Raw genomic sequence first — 17380 nt, forward strand, 5'->3', positions numbered from 1 at the left:
ACAAAATTGTTAAATCTTATTTAGGCACCGATTGAACTACATGTTGACTGGGATTGCTACACACATTCAGAACTAAACTGTTTTTCTCTTTGAGGCTATACCTTTATATTAATACCTTACAATAATTGGATTGTAATTTGATGATTTTTAAGTGAATGATTAGTTGATGATTTTTTTTTTAATTTGTATAAAATAGTATTGAAATAATTTATTTGATGACGCAGATTTCAATATGAATTGAAAAAAAAGTATTATGTATGACAATGGAGAAGTTATTTAAATCTTTGGGGTATTCAAAAATAACACAGCTGTTTAACACTTAGGACTGTTTTCTCTTATTTAAAGTCAAAGATCAATTACGTTTTAATTGACATTAAAAGGAATTGTAAACTAGAAGTGCAAAATATTATGTTAAAACAACACTTTATGAATAGATAAAACATAGGTAAATACATAAATAGATGATTTATGAAGTGAGAGTTATTATAAATAAGTATATTTAATTAGATAATCTTGTTATTGTATGATATTTAAATGAATTCAATTATATTTTAAAACTATCAATGTAATAGTCCATATAATAGTTAACGTCAATTTATTGACGCAAATGGTATATCTTTTAATTTTTATGTTTTAACTTTCTCTCAAAATCACAATATCAAATGCTATGAAAAATATTTGTTTACCACTAAGGAAAAAAATATCAATTTGCAACCATTTTTCTCAAAACATTGACCAATAACGTCTAAATTCTGCAACAAACTGGATGATTGTATATTGAAATTATGTAAAGACCTTTCAATTTAATTAGTATAAGTATTTAGGCTCGTTGTGTGAATAAAAGGAACGCACCATATTTGATAACAAAGAACCAGCCCAACGAAAAGAAGTTAACTAAAATATATATACGTATTGTATCCATGCAAACAAAAACAGTTGATTCATCTGTCCTGTGTTAACAATGATACCAAAAAAGCAGAAATAGACATACATGTAATAATAGTCAGACTTTTTCGACTCACGTTACAATACATCATAAGACGAATGTTTGTTTTTTTTCCATGTAGTTTGTTTGTGGTGTTTGCTTGAAATGACATTTTCGTTTCTAAAACACATTTCACCTAAGATATAGGTATTGAATTTAAGCTGCCACTTAATTATACAACTCTTTTCTATTATGAGTTTCTTTTACCATAACTTAGTAAAGGCAATCAGGATATATACTAGTGCCGAATTTCGAATGCCTTTGTATGTCTAAATACTTTCTTATTAGTGTAGTTTTTAATCATATAATTAACATGGACGTTATTTAGCATGCTTTTGTGAGCTTTAAATGATCCAGAATCCTAAAATGGTCTGAATTAAAATCAGTGTTTATAAAATTCAACTTTACAATACCATTTACGTTTCTTTAACATGAATATTTGTGAGTGTTTAATTGTTTATCATTATCAAATTGAGGACTTTTAAAGCATGTTTCGACTGGTAGACTCGACCAATATCCCACATCTTACCAAAATGAATCTGATTACGTATTTATATGTAGATTTATATATGTTAATAAATCACATTTTATAGTTTTGTTACGATGTTTGAAAGGTAGTTTTTGCGTCATAAAGGATAATTTGCATTTGTACATATATTCCCTGTAATATACCAAATATACCTAAGTGTAGTATAACAAATTACATAACTTACGAAAGACCAAGCTTAATCAACTGTGACATTTTACTTATCCTCCTCAAAAGGATAAATCAGAGTATACAATATAATCCTGCCAAGCCTTGTAAAATATTATTTTATATATATATATATATATATATATATATATATATGTATGTTTCTTATCATCTTAATAACGTGTTATAGTATTCTTTTATTTGTCTATGTGAATTATTACTTTTACTGTTTAGTTTAGTTTTGGTAATATCCATTTGAAGTGGCTCTGTATTTGTCTCTCCTTTTTTGCTAATGTGCTTTGTCTACATGCGTTTTTTGTTTATCTTTGATGACATATTCAATTTCGCTTGTTTTTTAAGTAATTAAGATTATAACAGAATGTTGACTTCTGTACCCCTATTTTTCTTACATTTGTACCTATTATGTTTGTTGTTATGTTCACAAGTCGTTGTCAATATAATAGAATTTAAGCGACTGTCATACACATAAGAGGTTAAGCTTGCAATTTAACCATGTTTTTCCACTATTTTCGACACAAGAACAAGTTAGGAATTAGACTGTTATTATCCATTCGTTTGGTGTTTCAACTTTTGCTTTTGTAATTTTCTTAGGGAATTTTCGTTTACAATTTTCGTTCGTCTTATTTTCACTTTGTGTATGTTAGCTTTGGACATTATTGATGAGAGCACACAGAAAGGGGTTTCGGACGCACAAACTGTTTAACGTGCTATGATCATGTTGTTTACACGTAATAATAAGCAATTCAGGAGATCAAAATTGGGATAATTTCAAAAAATACTCTATAACCAGGAACATTGTCTTTGCCGTAGCTTATCTCTGTCTTATATGACTATGCTAGACATACCCCTTAAAAGACAACATAACATGGGAATACAGTACTAATAAACGCTTGGAGAAATACACAAAGAAGAATAAGTTATAGTTTTTGTTGTATCAGAGAGGAGAGTTCTTAAATTAAATATGAGGTTCATGTATTTTTAAATTTGCGAGAGAACAAAATAAGCTAAAGACAAAAAATCTGATAGACAAAGGCAACTGCAAAGTAAGACTAGTCAAAGGAGACTTTGTGACTTATTATTTATACAACATCACACCTTTTTGAATGCATATACAGGTATATCTAGCAGAATTTATTTCGAAATGTCAATAAAAAGGTTTAAACACTTCTGAACATAAGGTGATAAATTATAATATCCTAAGAAATTGAAAGTCCAGGAGATCAAATTGCTTGATGTTGTGTGTGTGTAGATATTTGGTTATATACAAATAGAAAATGTTTACTTTTTCTATGTTTTTGAATTATAAATTATGCGAGTGGGTATGAAAAGTGTACACTTTCCAGTTGTGTACACAAAACACATCTTATCAATTGCGTCACAAACCATATTTTATTCGCGTCAAAACAAAATATTTCATGGCATAAATATATACTAGAAAAAGTCGTCAGAAAATATTCTTCTAAGATTATATTGAACACTAAATAAATAATGTTGACGAACGCTAAAGAACTCAACTTTGCGTTTGAAACCATTAATAAAATGGATGGACATACTTGAAAATTGAAAAAAGAGGGACGAAAGATACCAAAGGGACAGTCAAGTTGTGCATATCCACCTGTGTCATAAAATGCAGTAAAAAACAATTATATTTGCTGTTTTCAAAACTACCACATATCTCATCAAGAACAGTGTTTTATAACAGTTTACATCAGTGCTCAACGAATATTTCTTTTTTTCTAATTGAAAAAGTATTCTTATAGTACCCACACAAAAAGGTCCCACCGTAATGTCACCTGTACAATTTTGTGATTTAGATTCATGAAAATGAACGGGCTCACCTATATTTACTAGCGTAATTTATTTATATACTTTACAAAATGACATATACATTATTTAAAGACAATATAAGATACATCAATGATATGTGTTAAACATCAAGGACAAAAATTGTGGTATGTTTTAGTTTGTTTTAAAAATGATTTAACATATTACAAAAAAAAACAACTGACAAAATAGAAATTTTTATACTCTTTTGTGGTTTTCATCGTACTTCAGTGTTTTCGTACACTTGAAAACATTGAATGTTTTATACAACAAGTGAATAAGAAACTCGATGGGTACCATATGTGAAGAAGGATCTGATTATCCTTACGAAGCACCTTAGATCACCACTTGTTTCTGGCGGGGTTTGAGTTGCTCAGTCTTTTGTTTTGTTTTGTTTTCTTTGATTTGTATAGCGTTGTTTGTTTTTTTGTGTTTTCTCCTATTGCTATGACGGTGTCAGTTTATTATCGTCTTTTGGGTTTTAATGTCTCTTTGGTATCTTTCGCATATCTTTTTCTATGAACTTGATTGTTAAATGCACCATGATCATTAACTGGTGTATTTATTTTTATATCAATATCAGAAAAACTTGGCAATCACTACACATCAATGGACAAGCGGTATCTTTAGGATTTGACGTCATCTAAGTTGTTTTTCAATTAGAATCCTAAATGATAATTTTCTATGACTACGGTGTTAATTCTATTTTTATTTACAAATTGTATAGTACTGTTTGAAATGATATGTAGTTAGTATAGTTTAATTTGCAACACGCAAAAATTACGGTTATGGAATGGGTTTTTAATCTTTCATTGATCGTCTTATTTCTATTGGTTTATAAAATCAGGTGAAAAAGATATTTAAACCACAACGGTTTTGATTTTTGTGTCAGGTATTCGGTACTTAAGTTTAATAGAATATCTGAAATTTAAAAATCATAAATGCTGAAAATTGACTTTAATCTGTTTTACTGACTTGCAAAATATAGGAAGTAAATAAATTCGAAATAAGAAATGAGTTGCACTTCAGTTTCAATATCTAATGGATACATTCAGTCAGCATTGAACTTATTCAACGTAAATGAAACAGTAACGTACGCATGTAATACGTTTTATACACTCTCTGGAAACGCTGTTGCTACGTGTAAAGATGTTAATGGCACGTGGTCAAGTACACCCTCATGTAAACTTGTCTTTTATGATAATGGTAAGTTAAAGAATATTTATTTTTGTTAGTTTATATGCGAGTTTGGTTTTCAAGAAGCGTGGTTTCAACATTGAATCGTTTTGTGATTACTGAAACCAATTTGTAGCAGAAATATTTTATCGTCATTATGGTTTTTTTTTCTTCTCTAAAAAATATTTAAACAAAAGTTATCAGTACATGAAGTACGTTTGCAAAGTTTAAAAGTGTTATTTGAGTTCTTAATTTTGTTTCTCATTTTATGTATACCTTTCTGTATATAATTTTGATATAGTAAAATTATTCATTTCTGGCACAACTGATAGTTTATGTATCTCCATCATGCAAAGCTCTGATTCCTTTCACTAATTTGGCTATACTCTTTGGACCTTTTGGATTATAGCTCTTCATCTTTTATATAAGCTTTGGATTTCAAATATTTTGGCCACGAGCATCACTGAAGAGACAAGTATTGTCGAAATGTGCATCTGGTGCAAGAAAATTGGTATCGCTAATTTTATTATGCATATATTTATTTTTTTCATTATTCAATCGAATGACATATCATTTTCCTACATTATAAAGGGTTTTTGCATTAGCATTTTACCATGGTTACTTGGATTATCATAGTTTATCTAGCTGTTTTTTTTTTATATTTTGACAAATCCACCAGTTTCAGAACTGATTTTAATGGTAAAGATATCAATGGAATAAGGTAAAGGGGAGGTGAAGTCGTAAAGAAACTCTTAATTTTTTTTAATTTCGATCACAGTTAAACTAATGTTGCTTTAATTAAATGCATTTACAATACATGTTCGTATATCTGTTCAAAATTAGAAACTCAATAATATATAATACCTTAGTCTAAACTTTCATTGATAATTAACCAACATTCTTTTTAAATACATATTAACGTAGATTCTTTGAAAATTACATACCATATATGATACAGGGATAATGTCATAATCTTAAATTTGATTATGTATTTCGGCTTTTTATTCGGTAAATATATACATATATTCAACATTAGTATATCGCATACACCAAAGTTTTGAACACAATGAACCCTAAAGAATCCCTTACCGAATTCTGTTATGGAATAACCGTTACACAAACGATATCGGATACAATCCCCTTCCCTTTCATGAATGTGACCTACCGAATTAGACTATTTTCCGGATTTGTTATCACATAAGCAACACAACGGGTGCCACATGTGGAGAAGAATCTGCTTATCCTTCCAGATCAGCCCTAGTTTTTGATGCGGTTCGTGTTGTTTATTCTTTAGTTTTCTATGTTGTGTCTTGTGTACTATTGTTTGTCTGTTTGGTTTTTTTTTTCATTTTTAGCCATGGAGTTGTCAGTTTATTTTCGATTTATGAGTTTGACTGTCCCTTTGGTATCTTTCGCTTCTCTTTTTTACCAAGATTGTCTATGGTCTGTAAAAACATATTTTTTAAATCCACTGAGATGTTACAAAATATTGCTAGTGCTGTTAAAGACAAGCCGTACTGCTGTAGTATCAATGGATTATACTCTTTAAGATGGGGGGGGGGGGTACATAATTATCCTCATTTTACTTACATATATTTGTTCAAAACTAATTAAAATAGCTAAAGATGTGTAAAAATATTGAAGGTTTAACATAAAGAATATAATTAAGAAGTTAAGAAGAAACATATCAATAAATAAATGAATCTCAATTTCATTATTTTGTTTGGAATGTATAAGGACACGTCTTGTACTGATGAATATTGCCGACACTATCCGTTAAAAGATCTTCCTTTCCTTTTTTTAGGGGGGGGGGGGGGGGCTTAATCAGTACTTCTCTGAAATAAACAGATACATTAGTTTAAATGTACATGTGTTTATGATGTGTCACACAGTGAAATATATGTATTGTTTTTTCTCCTTCGTATCTTTTTTTTCTTTGAAATCACCAGTACTTTGTAAGTTTTGCTAATACATTTCTTATATTTATCTAATAAGGAATATATCTATTGAAAGCGTATCTTCCCTGGTCAATTCTATATGCTTGAATATTTTATGAGCCTATGATTAATTGTATTTTTTAGAATGTATCTAACAAATTGGAAAAGGGTGATGAAGTTTTTTTATCTGAAAAAAAATATGAAAATTTCGTGATGAAAAATTAAATGCAAGACAACAGTGCAAAACATACAAATAAAATTTGTAATATATATAGATATATATATATATAAGTTATTTTTCCAACAGATGCTTCGAAAAAAGGATTCTCAGTTCGATCCAACTTAATCTTTGAAGTAATATTTTTTTCTCATATAGCTATTGCAATTAAATGAATCTGCAGTGTATTCGATATAAAATTCACTGAAATAATTCATTAGAACTTACCTTTTGCATTTTATCGGTATTTGATTTACGAATTTAAATAGTGCTCTCTCATACTTATTGAATATATCAACTGAATAATGAAATGTATAAAAATAGACAATAAATTTGATTTCATTCATTGAAGATTAATATAACTAGATACAATTTAATTTATAGGTGGTTTTGAGGTTGTTTACGTTTTGTATTACTAAATGTATTCACTGGTATAATGCTATATAGGATCGTATCAAAGCCTATTTCAAACAACTAAGTGTAGATCAATAAATAAATTACAAAATCTTTCATGGTTGTTTAAACCTTGATTTGATGCGTTAGACCTTTATATATGAGTTTAAACCAATTTATTTCAAATATTTTTAAATCTTTAGAGTGTAAACAATTGTGCTTATTAATCTTTTTCCAAAATAAATTTAGAAATGTAACCTCGTTGTTGACAGCATGAATACTGCTCCATTATATAAAATAGAATGTAGAAATGTGTTTTCTAGTTTATATATTAAGTCATATGAAAATCCGGATATGTGCAGAATACATCATTGAACCAGCAAAAAAAAGAGAAACAAAAAAATTGACTAATTGAGCTCTACAAAATATTTATTTCGTTTTAGATGAATATTTTATAAAACGTAACTAGAAAATGAAAAGGAAAATGAAAATTTAAACACGTGGATGATTTTATTTTTTTTAAATTGATTTACTACGTTTCTCATCTTCGATGTTTAAAACTCTTAGTCGACTTTTTGTTAAGTAGGTAACACTTATTGATAAAAGAATTGTTTTGTTTACTTTTTGCTTTATAATCTCAAATTGATTTTTTCCGTTTTGATTTTCTTTTTTATGTTTCGTCACAAGATTTTTAGAAGATTGTTTCAAACAAAGGTTGCTAAAGAAAAATAACAAAATTAGTGTAATATTTTCTGTTTAATCGAATTTCTTATTAACAAATCTATTCCATATGGAAGCTGTAAAATCTTTTTAAAAGTGCTGCAGTACTGAGCTTCATGTCTATACAGCCATTATCCTTACATTACGACAGCATGTTCATACAAAAGTACCTATAGATCATTACTTACGGAAATTGACCAGGTTGATTTTTTTCGCAATATTAAAATGTAAAGAGGATTTTCATTTGATGAATTATTATTTTAAAGTATATATACTTTTTATAATGCTAAGTATTTTGTAAATAAAACTATTATGTTAAAAGATTAATATCACTAAATTGTTAAATTTTATTATTAAACACCTAACTTCCCTTGTTTATTTAATTTATTTCGGGATAAAGGTTTTAAGTTTATTAAAAGAAACTGAACATAAATTAAACATCTTTTAGTTACAATTTCGCATGTGAAAGTTAAATTAATTCTAAATTAAACAAACATAAATATCAGCATAATAATCATCAAATACAAGTGTAAATACAGACATATTAATATGTATTAATTTCATATTGGATCAAAGTGAACACTTTGTTGGGGTTTGTGTTGTTTGAACTTTTATGTTTGCTGATAAAGACTGCTAGGATGCAAACAAATTAGTATATAATCTGTCAGCCAAAGGACAATATTACACTTGAAGCTCGATACTGCATCGCTGAAAAGACATTAATTGTCGATATGAGGTCTTGTGCAGTAAAATTGCTACTGTTAAAATATTAAAGAGGCTTTATACGTTTAACAGATTGAATAGCTATCTACATTGATATATAAGAACTTCTACATATTTGTCACGTGTGACTTTATACATAACAAAATCGATATTAAATTTGGAAGCAAGGTATAACCAAACACGCAAAAGACAAAACAAAAGCAATTGAATAATCGTTATATTATGAAAAAAAAAACACTTATAAATGTGAGTTAATAAACTTTGAAAGGTAAATGATTAACGATAACCTTTGAATTGTAAATGATATTCGATACCCTATGACAGGTATGATAAACGATAACCTGTGACAGGTTAATGATAAACGATAACCCTTGACAGGTAAATGATGAACAATAACCTTTGCAAAGTAAATGATAAACGATAACCTGTGAAGGTCTGATAAACGATAGCCTTTGATAGGTAAATGATGAACGATAACATTTAAGGGTAAATGATAAACGACAACATTTGAAAGGTACACGATAAACGACAACATTTGAAAGGTAAACGATAAACGATAACCTTTGAAAGATAAATGAGATAAACTTTTGAAAGGTAAATGAGATAAACTTTAAAAGATAAATGAGATAAACTTTGAAAGATAAATGAGATAAGCTTTGAAAGGTAAATGAGATAAACTTTGAAAGATAAATTAGATAAACTTTGAAAGACAAATGATCAACGATAACCTTTAAATGATACACGATAATCTTTGGAAAGTTAACGATAAACGATAACATTTGAAAGGTAAATGATCAACGATAACCTTTGAAAGGTAAATGATAAACTTTGAAAAATAAATGATAAACGATAGACTTTTAAAAATAAATGAGATACACTTTGAAAGGTAAATGGTAAACGATAAACTTTGAAAGATAAAAGGACAAAATGTGTGGTAATAATGCATAGCATTAGTAATCTTCTCCTAAATGATCACAATATATCAATTTTCGATAATATGTCAAGTAAATGATAGAGATATATACGATAAGTGTGATACGATAATTGTCACTAGACACATTTGAATTTTTTAAAACGATTGGAATGATATGTTATAGATATGTTGTAGCTGTGTTGACAAAACTTTATAGATTTTTTTGGTCCTGAATGCTCTTCAACTTCGTACTTTATTTGGCTTTTTTTACTTTTTAATCGATCGTCACTGGTGAGGCTTTTGTAGACGAAGCGAGCATCTGGCGTACAAAATTTCGATCCTGATATGCTTGATAAGTTAATTTGTAATTAGCATTTATTTGTAAACTATAAACACAGAACAATTATAAGTTACAATAAAGAATACGTACTTCAAAGATTAAAATTTTACCACCACACAAGGAAGGCGTACTTATATAAAGTTAAACATATATCAGTAAAGATAAACGCGTATAGGTAACAATACATGAATAAATGTTTTTAGGATTTGAAATATGAATTCACCATTTTCTTCCTAAGAATATGCCTTTACCAAGTCAGGAATATGACAGTTGTTACCCTTTCGATTGATGTGTTGGGCTTTCGATTTTAACATTTGATTATGGACTTTCCCTTGAGAATTTCCTTGGAGTTCAGTATTTTTGTGATTTTTCTTTGTATGACAAAACGTACATGGAAAGTAGACTCTGAGGCAAACAATTAGTTTAACATGCTCGTACAAAGTACTAATGCGATGCAATCTGATGATGCGACTGTTATACAAATGAGAGGTTTAGCGCTATAAAATCAGGTTCAATCCACTATTTTCTACATTTGAAAATGTCTGTACCAAGTCAGGAATATGACAGTCGTTATCCATTCGTTTGATGTGTTTTATCATTTAAGTTTTCCATAAGATTAGGGACTTTCCGTTTTGGATTTTTCTCGGAGTTCAGTATCTTTGTGATTTAACATTTTATAATACATTCACGGAACTTCGTGTATTCGAAATTTACACACAAAATGTGTTATTTATCGAACACTTTTTGGTTAAAGCTTTAGATAAAGATCAAGCTGCATGTAATTTATCATTATATTTAGAAAGAATTATTAATTATTCAATATGACATGCATCGAGCTATTTAACCATACCTAGCATATGAGATCAAATTATAATAATCATGGATTTAGAAGACATTGGGAGAAATTTTAAATATTTCTTTTGGATTATGGTCTAATATAACTAATAATAATAATGTATTTTTATTAGTGTGTCACATATTATACAACAACAGTAAAACATACATAGAACAATCAATACCCAGCCATATCATTTGTCTTATGAAACACATAGCACAAAATATATATACATGTTCTTAAAAATCCAACGATACTTTGAAATACTATATTTTTAAAACTAGTAACTGTAATTTAAGAGTATTTTCAACATGATGATTAAAACTGAAGGCGAAAATATTTAGAAATGTTTCGTTAAATATTTACTTTACATATACAGTATCTAAAACTTCAAACATATATGTGAAAATATTTACGTTAAGATATTACGAGAACAAAAATCAACGGATATGCATAATTTAAATAAACAGAATGAATTAAAATAATTATTCAAGATCTAAAATTTTTGTAAACAATTTACGTCGCATGAAAAAAGGTTGAAAATTATGTTAACAATTTACATCGCATAAAAAAGTATATATATTAGCTGCTTATTTTAATTGAACCTCTATTTCGATTTGATCGTGTTGCCTTTCATGAATTTGACAAGTTCTAATGATTTTCAATTAAAGATAACGGTTGTCAGGTTAAATGAATTAATTTAAATTTAAATGTTTTGTGCGTTATAACCTTAAAATTAACATAACTTTAATCAGCCATGAAAAAGTTTAGATTTATATTAGGTATTACGACATTCAAAGACTTCTGTCAAATCCGTGACATCGAGTTGGGGAAATGTTGGTACAAAAACTTACAAAAAATATTTCTTTTGAACTTATCAGACGTGTTTTTCACATTAAAAGTAATAAAACTAAATTGCAAAACCTCCGTTTAATCCATTGATTAATTTACTCCTAATTAAATTAACTGAATGATTGATTGATGATTGATAAATTAATTGTATGATTGATTATTTGATTGATTGATTGATTGATTGATTGATTGATTGATAATCGTACTTTTTATTATAATTCAGTGTCCTCAAAATATTTTTTCATAATAATGTGTATTGATTATATAATATTTTAGAGTTATATAATTTTTATAAGATCAGTGTAAAAGAGTGCGAAATATTTTCCAAAATTGGTACAGAATTACTGTCATTTATTTGCATATCAGCATGTAGAAATATTGTTGTTGTTGAGCCCAAATGGTCGAAAAATATCCTGAAGTTAGAGCAAAAAGCTATTCATTAATATGTTATCACTGAAACCCAATCCAATACATCTATTGTTTATCCCTTTAAAAACAAATTACATGAGTCAAGTATTTCACATTTGTAAAATCAATTTTAGAGGTCAACAAAATAATTAAAAGATTGTCTAATAACTGTTATTATATACCTATAATGAAGTGTACGTGTTTCGAGTATATTACAAATACAATGTAAGGTTAAAACTATCATCACAACTTTTGTAGTTGAACCTTGGTTATATGACTTATTAAACCTAACGGAAATATTAGAATTGGTCATACGTATAAAATTGGTAGAACAGTATTTTTTACACACTGTGAACTATTATACTATATTGAGAAGTCAACTATAATCTTAGCTTTTGAACCCTTTAACAATGTGTGTCAAAGTTTTAAAATTTCACCATTGTATTTTTTTTAATAAAGATAATAAATTTTGAAAAATTCGATAATTATTTTTAATGTTGTTGTCCTGATATTTTATGGACGCTCACCACACGTTTCTCTTAATTTATATTCATAAAAATGTTCATTCGCATACCCGAATATAATTTCTTTAAATACTTCTTTTACTACTCTAGTTTTTTTTATAATTTTATGAATTATTATGCATACATAGCGTGACAGGTACGTCTTCTCAAGGTGTCTGAGACACTTTAAAAGTGCATCGTCATTTTTTCCGAGTTCATACAGTTTTATTGTAATTATGATTTACAAAGCAAAGACATAAGTATAAGTTTTCATAATATACCTACCCATAACTATTTGACTAATAACATAAACGGTACCAATTTTTCTGCACCAGATGCGCATTTTGACAATCAATGTCTCTTCAGTGATGTTCGAGGCAAATATCTTTGAAAATCAAAAGCTTATTAAAAGGTCGAAGAGCTATAAACCAAAAGGGACAGAAAAAAACCAAAGCCTAGCAGAGCATTAGTTTTGAACTAGCACATTTTGATAACATAAAATTCGTAATTTTATGCCAAAGTACTAGCAACTGGAATAGTATTACCCTCGGGGACAATCAGTCCATCAGCAGAGGTATCAACCCAATGTAAATAATAACATAAACGGTACCATTTTGTTCTGTACTAACAGCACAGAAACACCCCAATCCATACACTTTCTAAATTATATTCTGATGTCACCCTATTTCACAAAACATAAAATTTGTAAAAGAATGGTAATTGAAAGTTGTAGCGATTGTCACTCGAACTTTGAGTTTCTAGGGCAGCAGTCCTTTTGCACAAATTACTGTTTTTTAGGGGTATCAGTTGCGCCAAATTTTGTTTTCCAAATGTATCAATTGCACCAATAATCGGAACTCATTTGCGCCAATTTACCTATTATGTTCGGAGATATTTCATCATGGAGATGAGCATTTGCAGAAAAATGGCTTAAACTGCAGTCAATGTACAGAATTTGCTGAATGTTTTGATAAAGATTTGCCAAAAGATAAGAAAATAGAAGCTTTTGCTGAACATGTTTTAACCACATATGTTGATGACACATTGCTTTGTTCCCACCATGCGTATGGGCTTTATTATTATTAGGAATTATTATGAAATGTTCTATGCATTTCATACAAAGATGAAATGTTTGTATACAAGCAGCTGCATTTTTGGCGCAAATTATACCATATAATTGTAAAACATGTGGCGCAAACGTAGCATTTGAGAAGAAAAGTTGTGGCGCAAAAGGACGCATTTTGGGCGCAAACGGATCTCTCCCGTTTCTAGGGCATGTCATCCATTTTGTAGTTTTGTACGAACTGCATAATTATTTGTGTCTGTCTCCTTTCAGTTTGGATTTATTTCTTTTTTTATTTTTGCATAAAAAGGTTATGTTGGTTTAAACCTGCTTTAATTTGTACTAGACTTACACGCATAGTCGAATTTTCAACATGCTAGTTCACAAGGCAACAGTCCATATTACGACAAGTTAGTGTCCTGTCCTACCTGTACACATTATTCCGATTTTGTGACGACCCGTTTTTCCTCTTACTTTTTAACGACGCGCGGTTATTAGAGATGCAGAAAGATTTTGGGTCTGACACCGCAGTTATTCTATTAAAATTCATATCATATCAAAAGAACATTTACACCATAGTATCAAAATTCGTTTTCAATCATTTTAAATCAATTTTTCGATTGTATACGTATGAAGTCAGTGTATTTGATAGGAGTTTTACTCGGAAAAATTGTAAAAATGATATAAAGAATTCCGAAATTTACATTCATTGATAACTGAATAATACAAAAACTAAACATCAATTAGTTGTCATCTTCGAAAAATTATTTGCTATAGATATGTTCTCGTTGTATCATTTTCATGCGATTTTATTCCATCCTAACTATTCAATGGATTCGACTTACAATGTATAATTATAAGTAATTGTTTTGTTCAACCCTTGCCATATGTAGATCTGCCAATGAAAAGAAGGAATTTTCCCACTTTGAAGGTTTGATTTGTTTACGTTTCATAATATTCATAATTGCAAAAAAAAAACATTCAGTGATAATTTCAGTTTCAAGGTCTGCAGTCAAAAAATGGTTACGTTTTTTAACTGAATAATTTGATTGAGATGTACCGTTGTATAATATGAGTTTTAAATGACTTTAAATGACGTTTGTAAATAAAAGACACTTCACGATAGTACTTTGATCGTGTGAGTTATATAAATTGAAGTAGTTTGGTATATTTAAACATTCAGTCAAGGTACCTACTTCGTAGACAGTAAATCTTAAACCGCATATGCTTCTGTTTACTGTTAGAATTGTGACATTAAAGGAAATGTCTGTCAGACTTGATTCGTGAAATCAATATATTTTTCGATCTTTAAAAAATCATTACCTGTTGCTATTTGTGAAATCTGATTGTTTTTTGAAAGACCAAAACTACATAAAATAAAGATGAAACAAACTTATACAAACAGTTTAAAATAAAAAGACGACAAATTGCATGATTGAAGATATATATATTATACACCAATACTTAGTTCAATTCGTGGTTGCATATGAACTTATTCGTATATCACACCAGTGTACAATGGTCAGTAGTACTACTGAAAAAAGACAAGAATAATGCTTTGCTTTAGATAAAACAAATCACCACGCTCATTGATAAGAACAAAATGGATGTCCGCATCCATAACAAATCTTTCTGAAATGATCTTGGTTAACGTTTGAAAAGTCAAAAATAGGAATATGAATCGTTGCTAAATGTTATAAAAAGAATTAAAAAAACTAGTAACGTTACAATGACAACACATGACATAAAAGTTCAATGTAATTTTTTTCTGAAAGAGTTACTCAGGTTGATCCTTTTTTTTTAGCACATTACATGACTTTATGAACTTACTTGAATTAGATTAAAAATTAACGACATGTCAATATCGAAAAAAAGTACTCTCTCCTTGGTATATGGAATCCTCTGTGACTAATAACCATGCAGTGGAATCACTCAGTGAGTGAAAATGAAATTACGTATAATTCTGGCTTCTAAGATAACCTAAGTCTTGTTAAATTGTGTGTCTTAATGTTACTTGTTTTGGTTTTTTTTTGTGCTTCGTACCTATCTGGTGAATAAAGCTATTAACAACTGTTTTTTACAGTCTTATTTTATTGTGTACTGTTGTACCACAATCGATCCAAGGTTAGAGGAGGGACTGAGCGCTCACAAACATGTTTAAACCACGCCATGTTAGTATGTTATGTCTATTCGAAGTCGGGATCCTGTATTTCAGTAGTTGTCTTGGTTGCTGTCTGGTCAAATTTATTTCATCGTTAGGTATTGGTTTTGCACATTGTTGAAGGCTATAGTTTGATCTAAAGTTGCTTACATCCTCTCCATTTTGGCTCTTCTGAATACAAAGTGTAATTGTCTCATTGGCGACATTTTTAGACATCTCCGTATTTTTATATTCAATATGTACGAAGTTACAGATTCTTTAAATGAGAGCACAAAAATCAACCTCATCTTAACAGAATGTTCAGCAAAACTGTCCAAGACTAAATTTGACAGATAAAACTACATATTCATTTTTTTCGCATAATAACTCGCAATTTGCAAACAAAAAGAATTACAGGCTATTTAGCGTTAAGTATTTTCGGTTTGATAGTCTTCGAATTCCATCACCTGATATGATCTATTGGTAGTAACAGACCTAAGCTACAGAGTGCAGACCACAATTTCTTCTCTATTTCTTTTAAACCATTTAAATCTAAAAATACACAATATAGAAAGAATATTTAATATTAATACATTTTTCTTTTGGTCAACGCTTAAGGGGGTACAGAACACCTAGGAAAAGATAACTCTAACTCATAGTCTGATTCATTGCTGCGTTTTAAAATTATGTGCAATATGCAAGCTTTTAAAAGATCATGATCAGAATGTTTACATTATTGCTAAGACCAGCTGTACACCCTTTGTTATTCATTTAATCCTTAAAAATCATTTAAAGTTAATCATTTTCAATAAATGAACCTTCAATGAGACATAATAGGGAAATTTCAAAGTGAAATAAATTTACCAAAAGAAAACAAGGACGTTTGAAAAGGAGGGAAACAGAAAGAGAAGGGACCATAACTGTTTTCGTTTTTTACTTGGCAATGCCTGCATGAAGGTCTTAAATAAAATGAAATAAAGTGCAACATGTCTAAGAATGCTACCATATGATATTAAGGGGAGGGCTAGGATTTATAAAACATTGTCCTGCATTTTTTTTTTATAGTTGAATTCATCATTATATTGTCATGCATTTTTTATTTTTCATTCTTTACGGACTTGTAATTTTCATTAGTTTACTGAAATTGATTTCATAAATTGTCATCCTGTTATGCTAAATTACTGATCCTGCCTTTGTTTGTTCCAAAGCCTGTCTTGCCTTTTTCAAATTTTTTCCAAGCCCCCCTCCTCAAATGAGGGTGGATATGACCTTTATCGGGACTCCGGGATCGAGTGTTTCTAATGTTAAGATTTAGGGATTGACCCTTTCGAGATCAGAAATTCTATTTTCGGATGTCAGGATTTAGATTTATCTAAATTCGAGACCTCGGGATTTCATGTTTTTAAGCCGGGATTTCAGGATCAGGACCCCTCCTACCCTCCTCTCAAATGGTAGCTCCCTCCGGCAATAAAATGTTAACCAAATAAATAAGAATCCCTGGACAATTACACAATTCTTATGCTCGTAGATCTTCTTATCAACTTGATTAAATCAAAACTGAATTGACTTCTCATACTTTTTTTTGTTTAACGAAACTAGTATTTTTAAATAAAATACACTATGGCCTTAGTAATAC

At 29.2% G+C, this 17380-nt stretch overlaps 1 protein-coding gene across 2 annotated transcripts in view; it reads left to right on the forward strand.

Annotated features, from left to right (window-relative positions):
- LOC134728063 (uncharacterized) overlaps positions 1–17380 on the forward strand; it is a 58532-nt gene that overhangs the window by 28159 nt on the left and 12993 nt on the right. The window contains exon 1 of one of the 2 annotated variants that reach the window (XM_063592463.1): positions 4412–4730. The exons of the other annotated variant lie outside the window; for it this stretch is intronic. Coding sequence (XP_063448533.1) covers positions 4538–4730 — 193 coding nt within the window. The 5' untranslated portion in view covers positions 4412–4537. Of the gene's footprint in view, positions 1–4411; positions 4731–17380 lie in introns of those variants that run through there. 2 annotated transcript variants of the gene reach the window in all.

Source organism: Mytilus trossulus, chromosome 1 (assembly GCF_036588685.1).
Source record: "Mytilus trossulus isolate FHL-02 chromosome 1, PNRI_Mtr1.1.1.hap1, whole genome shotgun sequence".
NCBI lineage: Eukaryota > Metazoa > Mollusca > Bivalvia > Mytilida > Mytilidae > Mytilus > Mytilus trossulus.